At 52.3% G+C, this 10,220-nt stretch overlaps 1 protein-coding gene across 2 annotated transcripts; it reads left to right on the forward strand.

Annotated features, from left to right (window-relative positions):
- Nucleotides 1-3,203: 3,203 nt before the first annotated feature.
- Nucleotides 3,204-10,178, forward strand: CUEDC2 (CUE domain containing 2). Of its 2 annotated transcripts, none has more exons than XM_037804191.1 (9): nucleotides 3,204-3,348; nucleotides 8,210-8,296; nucleotides 8,647-8,790; nucleotides 8,889-8,950; nucleotides 9,037-9,167; nucleotides 9,250-9,432; nucleotides 9,589-9,650; nucleotides 9,734-9,794; nucleotides 9,879-10,178. In XM_037804191.1, the coding sequence occupies exons 2-9, from the start codon at nucleotides 8,223-8,225 to the stop codon at nucleotides 10,023-10,025; spliced, it is 864 nt and encodes a 287-aa protein (XP_037660119.1). In that variant the 5' UTR covers nucleotides 3,204-3,348; nucleotides 8,210-8,222; the 3' UTR covers nucleotides 10,026-10,178. The 2 variants fall into 2 exon arrangements, with proteins under 2 accessions (XP_037660119.1, XP_037660120.1); XM_037804192.1 differs by lacking the exon at nucleotides 3,204-3,348 and adding an exon at nucleotides 3,395-3,419 and having other exon boundaries at nucleotides 9,879-10,025.
- The last annotated feature ends 42 nt before the right edge of the window (nucleotides 10,179-10,220 follow it).

Genomic DNA, 10,220 nt, shown 5'->3' on the forward strand with positions numbered 1-10,220 from the left:
GTTATCTCTCTGTGGGCAGAGGGGCTTCCTGAGCCAGTGGAGATCCCCAAGAACCACGGGAAGTGAAAGCCTGAAGTATCTGGGGTGGGGGAGTGGAGGAGAAAGATTTCCCTTGAACATTCTTTCATTTTCTGGAGAGTGAAGTTGAGGGCCCGGGTGCTCTTTCCATCCACAAGGCAGAGCTGCCGCCCAGGGTCCCTGAGAGGGGAAGCCAGCAGGCTCAGGAGCCACCCTACCCCTACCCTGCCTGAGTCCAGAAGAAAGGGGACCCACACTTACCCACGCAGACCGACGCAGGCTTCCCTCCCGCGCTCCTGGGACTGGATCTGCAGTGATGCCCTCAGAGAGGGCTCTTTAAATAGGGCCCCCACCCACCCCAACCAACTCCCGCCCCCGCCCCATCCCAGCTCTTCTGAGAAAGGAGGAAGGTGTGGGAGGGCTGGGCACCCTGCCCAGAGAGTCCTTTCTGACCTCAAGCCAGTGTGGGGACCCCTTCCCCCATTCCTCACCTCAGTCTCTGACTGCGTCCCTCCCGTCCCTGGGTTCTTTCTCTGCTCTTAATGTCTGAAAATTCTGCCCTTTATCCCTAATTCAAGACCAGCTCCTCATTCTGAGGCAGGACAGTGGAGAATTTGTAGACAAGGGAATGCTTCATTCGAGAAGTGCTCAGATTTCTTTGAGGGAATGGGGCGAGAGGAGGCATCATTCTACCTCTGTTCACCCAGTGTGACTTCAAGCAGCACCTGAAGGACACTTGGAGTCTATGCCCTTCTTGGGGAGAGAGAGACTGGGACCCAAGGGGTTGAAAACCCAAGCGCTTCTCGTCCAGTGGGCAGGACGGGGTTCCCTGGAGTTTGTATGTGTCCTTGTGTCTGTGGCCTTCTCAGCCCACCCTTGGGAGTCTGGCCCCAGAAACTGACCCCTGCTGCACACAGTTGGACCCTCCAGAGAGGGAGCTGGGAATGGAGGGGCTCCCCATATGAGGGCTTTCCCATCCTCCTTTCCTGAAAGTTCAGGAGGTTCTTTCTGAATCTAGCTTCATCGGACTGCCATCCAAGAAACAGGGAAGGGGGAAGGTACAGCATTGGGGATGGCTGCGGGGGTCTTGGGCCGGAACTGGGGTCAGCTCTACTGAGAAAACCTGAAAGTTCCCGGAATGGGGGTGATGAGGAGTGAATAGTCATCAGTGTTGTGCAATGGGCCAGGATGGGGGGGGTGGGGGCGCCTAGTCTCTGGAGGGCTGGCAGAGGCCTGGGGCTGCTGAGGCTGCCCACCATCTCCCTCCTAGGAGCCCGCCTGGCAAGAGTTCAAAGTGCTGTCACCCCACCCCTCATTAACCCTAGCAGCGCCAGGCTGTCAGCGGCAGTGTTTTTATGGAGGACGCGACGCCAAATCTCCCTTCCCCCACCTGCAGCCAGCAACCTCTTGTTCTTTGTGAGTCCAGAAAACCCTGATGGGGAGGAAGGAGGCTGCAAAAGGACAGGAAAGAGAGGAAGAAGTGACCTCTCTTTTTCTCCAATCTTGGCACTGCCTCAGTCCCTAGGGGAGAGGCAAGAATGGGACTTTCTCCCCTGGACTATGAGCTCCCTGAGGGTAGTACAAGGGGACTAGCAGAGAACCGAGGCTCAAAAAAAGACTGCTGATGGTGATGGTCTAACTCATTCTGGAAGGGGACTCTTCACCCACTGTAGGGTTCCCAGGAAGGGGTGGCTGGGAGTTTCCCCCACCAGACAGAGCTGGGAAGCTGAGACAGCAGGAACAGAAAGAGGAAGCTTGCCAGACCCCTGGAGTTCAGCTGCTCTGTTCTAGAGGAGCAGCCCTGTCTGCCTGGGCAAGGAGGCACCATGGGTGGGCATGGCCCACAGGCTGTCCTGGAACTGGGCTCAGGTCACTCCTCACCCCGGGCACCAGCTGCCCACATCCCCAAACCAGGCTCTACAGCCCCAAGACCCAGACCTGTAACCCAGTCTAGCCTTGGGGAGACACTGCTGTTAAGGGGTGCAAAGGGGGCAGCAGGGTGGGGAAGTCAGCACCTAAGAGTTGACTGTGTTATTGGAAAAAGCAGCAGATTCTTTGCCAAGTGAGTTCAAATCACCAATTCCTGAGACACTAGGGTTTCAAAGAGAGAGAGTTTATTCCTAGGCCCAAAGCAGGAGAGCGCATGGCCTATCAGCCCAAAAGTCTGTCTTCCCGAACTGCACTAGTTCTGATAGTTTTACAGTATTAAAAGACGGGCAGGTTTTAGGGTAATGAGCACAATGGTTCCAGATGATGTAATTAAAGGTGATCTAATTATTGAGCATGCACAGATTGATTACATGCTTAGTCACAGAACATATGTAAGAAAATGGCAGCCTTAATATGATGATGGGTGTGATTTTTAGTTTTATAATAAGGTATAGGTGACTTATAGGTTAAAATCTAAGCTACTAAGCACGTCAGGTGGGCCCATTTTGGTTAGATCCAGCTTCATTTATCAAGGTAACTTTGGACTTGGGTAGGTTAGTTCTGGGCTGACACAAGACCCTTCATTAATAAACATTAGGGGCCCTCTGTAGTGATCATAAGACTCTAAAGTCAAAAAAACAGAATAAAATGAGTACAAGTGAAGTTAGTGAAAGGTTTTTACAATCACAAGGGCACAAGATAAAGGCTATACTATAATTATTAGAGATCAAGGCAGCTGGATTACAGTTCAGAGATTTCAGGTATTTCTCCCTGTCTATTCTAGAAAGTAAAAAAGAATGTCTATATAATGATTCAGTAATCATAATCAGCCCCTAAATTCTAACTTCACAGTTAAAATTGGGTGACAGCCACGGAGGGGAAGAGACACGGGGATTTGGGGGAAAACACCAGGATTGGGGGTGGAGGCCCCCAGATCCAAGCGGGAAGTCACGGGTTCTGTGGAAGGGCGGGAGAGACACGAGTATAAAGGGGCAAGGAGACAGAATTTAAGGGCAGAGATCCTGGGGGCAGGGAAGTAAGGCGGATGGGAAGACAACAGGTCCGGCCAAAGGGTCCTCAGTCTCTGAGAGGCGAGAAGCAGCAAGGCAGGACTAATGCCCAAGCCACCGCGACTCCGCCTACAGGCCTGGTTGACATGCCCAACTCCTCTTTGGCCGCAACAAAAACGGCCACCGCGGGAGCCGGTCCAAAGCCCTGGGACTGGCGGAAATGGAGAAGGAAGGCCCGCCCAGTTTAGGGCAACTTGACCTTCTCAAAAATGGCCGCCGCGGCGCCTCTGGAAGGAACCGCTCTGGGCCCCGCCTTTGATCTCGTTGGTGGGGCTGGGGGATGAGAGCTACACAGCGCGGGACAAGTCGCCTGCGGCGCTCGACGGAGCAGGTGATCTCCCCTCCACCCCCAGCCCAGGGCTAGGAGAGTCACGGAGAGCGTTGACCCAGGGTACCCGTCTGGTGTGTTCCCCCACGGTACACCCCTGAGGCTCGCCTGACCCCCATCTCTAATTCTCTGTGTGGCCTGCATCAATGCACAAGCCAACTTGCTCAGGTCGGCCTCGTCATGTGTGCCTCAGGCCCACCATTCTGGACCCTTGTGTGTACCCGGCTGACTGATTTAGAGAGCTCCTGCTTCAGGGGTCGGCCATCATCGCGATCCCACTTCCTGTCCTTCCCTTTTACTCCCCCAGACGTTTGTGCTGCCGCCTGACTTTGGATGCAGGGATTCCTTGTAGTAGTAAATGCCCTTGGTGCCTCCATGTCCTGACTTGGGAGTTGAAGGAGAATGGTGTTCTCTGGGGCCTGTGTCACCGCGTTAGGGTCCCAGGAGTAGGGCTCTATAGCGGTTGTGAGAAGCAGTGAAGGCCTCGGTGCTAGACCTCTTGTTGCCTCCCTGACCAATCCCCAGGATGCCTCCAACACTGGTTCCCAGGACTCATACTCCTCCCATATGGCCTTCTGCTCTCCCTCCACCTCTGAGCACACCCCCAGCCCCAGGGAACAGTATGGTACTGCTTCCCCCCACCTGACTTTGTCCAGAGGGACCATATCAAGCATTTGGAGGGTCCAAGCCTGTGGCCCTCCAGAAGCTCTCAGGTCAGCTGGAGAGTGGGGGAGGGTGGGGGCCTGGGAGCAGGTGTAGTGAGGATTGGGCAGGCAGGGTTGACTGCAAGGAAGAGGTAGGCTATGTAGAATGAAGATTTGGAGAGGCAGAGAGACAAGATGTTCTGAGCAGGACAATGGAGTGAGTAAGGATTCTGAGGTAGGCAAGAGGGCCAGCCAGGGAGGAGAGGAAGATCAGAATATAGGCCAGGGCCACACCATTTGTGTCATGAGAGGAACTATAGTGTAGTGGTTAAACAGCAAGGATTTTGGAGCCAGACTGCCTGCATGTAAATCTGTTATTTAACTGCTGTGTGACCTTAGGCAAGTTACTTAACCTCTCAGTACCTCCATTTCTTCCTAAGATGGGGATAATATTAATATCTGTATTTTAGAGTTATTGTGAAGTTTAAACAGTTAATATGTGTAAAATGCTTAGAATGATGGTGCATTGTAAGCAGTCAGTAAGTGCTATTATCATCATCATCAGAGGTGTTTAAGCAGGATTCATGACAAGATGGCAGTCATATTTCATGGGTGTCACCTGCCAGGTAAACCTGATTTGGAGTCCCCAGGAAATAATAGAGTATGTGGGCTATGTCTGAAATTTGAAAATCACCACGAAATTCATGCTTTTACCCTGGAGAAGATGGATTGCTCAGACTTCAACTTAGGAAATCAGTTGTGTAGACCAAATTAGGAGGATATTAGGAGGAGCCCCTTGGCTGGAAAGAAATGCTAAAGAAGACTGGGGGAAGGTGAAAGGGTGGAGAGAGGTGACAAGCTTGGAAGGCTGGATAAAAGTTTGCACAGCTCAAGAACAGGGTGGGGAAGTATTCACTTGGGAAACAAGCAGAGCAAAAGCTCAGGGGCAAAGGACTTTGTATTTGGGGACAGTTAGGAGCTTTCAAGTAACAATTGCCTGGCTCTCAGACCTTGGTTAGATACCCAGAGGCATCAGACACATCCCTGAGAGGCTTCTTCCCTGGAAACTGGGCTCTCAGGCAGCAGCCATGGGCCTTTGCAGAGGTTGCCAGGCAACTGACAGCAGCTAGGATTTGAGAGTGATGTAACTAAGGGTCCATGTAGGTCTCTGGGAGGGGCTTACCATCCTAGGGGAGATGCATGATGGGGTCTGCTTTGTCTGGGCTGAGTGGCTTTGCTTCTCGCCAGAGCCTATGGCTGGGGGTCTGGAGCAAGAGGCAGGCTCAGAGCCAGGTATCTCCCTGGTAGGCTGGGGCTTCTCAGTCCTGCTTTTCAGTGACCTCCTGTGCTGTCACAGCACTTGTTTCCACTCAGAATGAGGGAACTGTGATCATAGATAGTAGCCCTGTCCCAACCCACATAGAGTCTTGATACCACCCCACCTCCCATCCCAAACTAGCCCCTAGAATATACATTGAACTAGGACTCTGGATTTAAATCTTGACTCTATCATAGTCAAGCTGTGTGACTCTGGGAAAGTCATTAAACCCAATGAACTTCAGTTTCTTCATCTGTAAAGTGGGGAGTCACTGTTTACTGAGTGCCTACATCATGAGAGAATAAGCCAGGTGTGTAGTCCTTCCTTGCCCTCATAAACAACTGGAAGAAACATTAAACATCACCCAAATAATTAATTATAGTTCTGTAAGTTGTTGCTAAGGAAGGGAAAGTGCAGTCTGCAATAAGGGTGTAATTGGAGGGGTGGGGACCAAACCAGTTCTAGAGGGTCAAGTACAGCATTCCTTGAGGAAAAAAAATCTGAACCGAGACCTGAAAGGTGAGGAGTTATCTAAGTGAAAGGGTGGAAGTGGAAGGATGTCTAGATAGAGGAAACAGTTCACAAAGACCCTTGCCAGGAAATAGCTTGAATATTGGCAAACGAAAAGAGCCGGCCTGGAGGGGAGTGATCCCGGGAAGGTATGGGGTGTAATGACGCTGGAGAGATATAGGAAGGGGTAAGGCCTGAATCGAGGCTACAACAAGATTCTGAGCTTATCTAAAGGGTAGTGAGAAGCCATTAATGGATTGTAAATGAAAGGATGACTTGATTTTTTTTGTAAAATTCACACATCTATAGTGTGGATAATAGGTTGTTGGGGTAAGGATGATAGTGATGAGATGCATTCAGAAGTGCTTGCAGTAGTTAAGGCAAGAGATGGACCAGTGGAAGTTGAGATGGAGAGAAGTGTGTGTGACTGAAAAATAATGGTCAGGGCTTGGTGACTGATTGGATGTGGGGAGGCAAGGGACAGAGTGGTGTTGAGGATCATTCCCAGATTCCTGGCATGAATAGCTGGGTGCATGGACATGCATTTACTGAGGACTGGAGAAGTAAAAAGCTTAGGAGAATGTCAGTTTGGGAATGTAAGATGCCTTTAATATGTCCATGTGGAGGTGTCAGGGAGATGGATGGACAAGCTCAGGGGAAGGGACTGGACAAGAGGACTGAACATCTAAGAACTGGCAACATAGAGTTAGTACATAAAATGATGGGCCCAGATGAGATCTTCCAGAAAGAGGGAGAGGCAGCGTAAGGAGGGGGGAGGACCAGCTCTGAGCCTGAGGAACTGCTACATTTAGAAGTCAGAGGAGAGAGGAACAGAGAAGGAACCTAGGAAGAAATGCCCAGAGAGGGAGAAGGGAACCAGGAGAGTATGATGTCTCAGAAACCAAGCTTCTTGCTGCTGACAGGGCAAATATTAGGCAAAACCATAAGTTGTTTTTTTTTTTAAATCAAAGCAGGCAAAATTGGTAAGCTCTTATGGTCCAGCCTAATAGACCAAAACCTGAAAAAGCAACTGGTGACTTTAGCATGAGAGGTTTTGGTGGAGATGTTGAAGCAGAAGTCAGACTGTAGATGGGGAAAAGTATATAGACTGGAGAAAAAGGAGGGAATAGAATTGACAGGATTTGGTGATTGGATATAACAGGTGGAGGTGAGAGGGGGGAAATCAAGGGTAACCACCAAGTTTCAGGTTTGGTAGCTGAGTGAATGAATGATTGTGTCAGCTAAGGAAACAGAAGGAGATGCATATTTGGGGGGTGGACACAGATCACGATGGATATGAGTTTGGAGCAGGTAGAATTTGAAGTGCCTCTGAGCCCCTTGAGTAGGATGATGAACAGACATTTGGACCTCTGAGTCTAGAGCCATCCATTACCACCTACTTGCTCCTAACTCCCAAATACAGGTTTTGAGAGACAAAAGCATGTAGGTGGGAATGAAATAAGTCAATAAGTATTTACTGAGCAACGTTAAGCTGTAGTAAGTGCTACATAGAAAATGAAGGTGTTAGGGAGTATAGAGAACGCCTTCTTTGGATAAGTTAGTCAGGGAAGGACTATCTGAGGAGGTGACATTTGGGCAGAGCCCTGGAGGAAGTAGGGGAATGTGCTATGTATGTATTTGTGGGATATAGGCAAGAAACAGCTCAGCAACTTTGAGGAACAACAAGGTGACTGGTGAGGCAGGAATGGAGTGGTGCAGTTGGAGAGGTAGGCAAGGGCCAGATCTTCTAGGGCTCCATAGGCCCTAGGAAGGAGGATGTGACAATCTTTCGTAGAGAGCTCCATGCTAATGGAAGGGCAGGGATTGGGCAGGAGAGAATTCATTAAATGTTTCCCTTTCTAGCTGGGCCTCGAAGCCAGAAAAGCCCCTTTGTGCAGAGGGTTGGTGGCCCATTCTGGATGGGGGAAAGGCTGCGCTCAGTCCTGAGACCTGCTCCTTGGGGGGCTGGACAATGGGGCCCCTTGTGGTCAGACTTGTGGGCCAGGTGGCCCCCTCAGTGGTGGGATTCCTCAGCCAGGAGGCATGTGACCCCAAGGCCTCGGCTTCTTGCCAGAGGGTCTGGGACTGCTGTTGAGGGGTGGGAGTGAGGAGGTGGAGGGGTAAGGAGTGGGGAACCACAGCCTCCATTCAGCTGTTCTCTGGAGACAGTGCTCTGCCCTGTCCTCAGGCTGGAGGAAGTGGAGAGATGGGCAGGGAGGGGCCATGACCCTGCTTGGGGGAGCAAGGGAGGGCTGGGGAACTGGAAGCTAAGGGCAGGGACAGATGGTTCCACAGCAGGCCATGAGGGAGGAGCTGGCCACCTCCAGGCCAGTGTAAAGGGTGGGGTCGGGGAGAAGAGGGCCTGGCAACCCTCTGTCTTGTGTCCCTTCAGAAAAGGAGAGAACATGGACCTGGAGAGGATCGTCAGTGCAGCCCTCCTTGCTTTTGTCCAGACTCACCTCCCAGAGGCCGACCTCAGGTAGAGGCAGCTCTCCCCCCAGAACGGTCATGCTAGGATCAGGGTTGGAGCTGCCAACCAGTATTCCAGGCCCTGGTAACTGGAAAGACTGGAGTGGAAAGCGCTCAGCACTGTTCCTGAGGTGGGGGAGGGCTGATCATGCTTTGCTGGGGAGGTGTTACCCACCATCCTGTCCCCATCGCTTTTTGGACAGGTGGGAATCCAAAGCTCTGAGGGAGGGATAATCTCTGGCCTAAAGGACTGAGGTCTGACTCATGGTTCCCATGAAGCTGAGGGCAGGAGTCAGTCTAGGTGAGAGTGCTGGAGGATCCAGTGTCCTACCCAGGACTTATCCTATGTCCTCCCTGCAGTGGTTTGGACGAGGTCATCTTCTCCTATGTTCTTGGGGTCCTGGAGGACCTGGGCCCCTCAGGCCCCTCAGAGGAGAACTTCGACATGGAGGCCTTCATTGAGATGATGGAGGCCTATGTACCTGGCTTCGCCCACATCCCCAGGTGGGGTCTGGCTAGGGCCAAGAGGAGGGGTGCTGGCTGACTGTGGGGGCGGGGTAGTGGGCAGAGCTGACCCCACACTATGCTCCTTGTCCCCTCAGGGGCACAATAGGGGACATGATGCAGAAGCTCTCAGGTCAGCTGAGTGATGCCAGGAACAAAGGTGAGTTTGGGAATCTGGGCACTTGAATAATTCATAATTCCCCGCCAAAGGCCTGGCAAACCTGCTGCTCTCTCTACCCCTTTAAGAGAACCTGCAACCACAGAGCTCTGGGGTCCACGGTCAGATGCCCAACTCCCCAGAGCCTTTGCAGCAACCTGAAAAGCTCAAAGAAGAGATGAGGTCTTCTCCCTCTGCTGCTGGGGATACCCAAGAAAAGGTACTGATAGAAGGTACTGATGAAGGAGCGAGGGGGCAGGAAAGGAAAAATTTCTGCCTCTTGTCAACATTTGTGCCCACAGGCAGCCAGTGCTGAGGAGGAGCTGCTGCCAGGGGTAGATGTACTCCTGGAGATGTTCCCCACCTGCTCGATGGGGCAGGCCCAGTGGGTGCTAGCCAAAGCTCGGGGGGACTTGGAAGAAGCTGTGCAGATGCTGGTAGAGGGGAAGGAAGAGGGGCCTCAAGCCTGGGATGGCCCCAACCAGGTATCTTCCCCTATCCCTCCCCATCAGTGCCAGGACTCAGACTTCCTCCCCCACCATTTGGCCTCAGCTGCCTTCCGCCTTGATGTTAAGCCCCCACTCTCTAGCCTATCCCCTGTGGGTGCCTGAGGGTCTAGACTAGACCTCCCCTCTCTACAGGACCTGCCCAGGTGCCTCAGAGGCCCCCAAAAGGATGAGCTGAAGTCCTTCATCCTGCAGAAGTGAGTAGGGGCTGGGCTGGGCTGGGTCCCAGGGGCTTCTCACCACTGGGTGGTGAGAGCTTCACCCAGCCAGTTTTTGGCAGGTACATGATGGTGGATAGCGCAGATGATCAGAAGGTTCACCGGCCCATGGCTCCCAGAGAGGTGAGAGGGTTGGGACTGCTAGGGGTATGGAGTGTGTGGGACTGTCTCCTGGCTTCTGCCTCTCACTGCCTGTCTGCTTGACAGGCCCCCAAGAAACTGATCCGCTACATCGACAACCAGGTTGTGAGCACCAAAGGGGAGCGATTCAAAGATGTGCGGAACCCTGAGGCTGAGGAGATGAAGGCCACATACATCAACCTCAAGCCAGCCAGAAAGTATCGCTTCCACTGAGGCACGCACCAGACTCTGCCAGGGGGATGCAGGAGCCCTATACCCCACACAGGGGCTTCCCTAACTTCTGTTCTCTTTCTCTGCTTCCTTGCACCACAGTGTTAACTTCTTGGAGCTGCTCATAGTCACAGTAAATGTGGCCCCAAGAAAGTGTGAGTGCATTCTGGTCATTTCTGCCTCAGGGCTGGGGTACCG

The sequence above is a fragment of the Choloepus didactylus genome, chromosome 15 (assembly GCF_015220235.1).
Source record: "Choloepus didactylus isolate mChoDid1 chromosome 15, mChoDid1.pri, whole genome shotgun sequence".
NCBI lineage: Eukaryota > Metazoa > Chordata > Mammalia > Pilosa > Megalonychidae > Choloepus > Choloepus didactylus.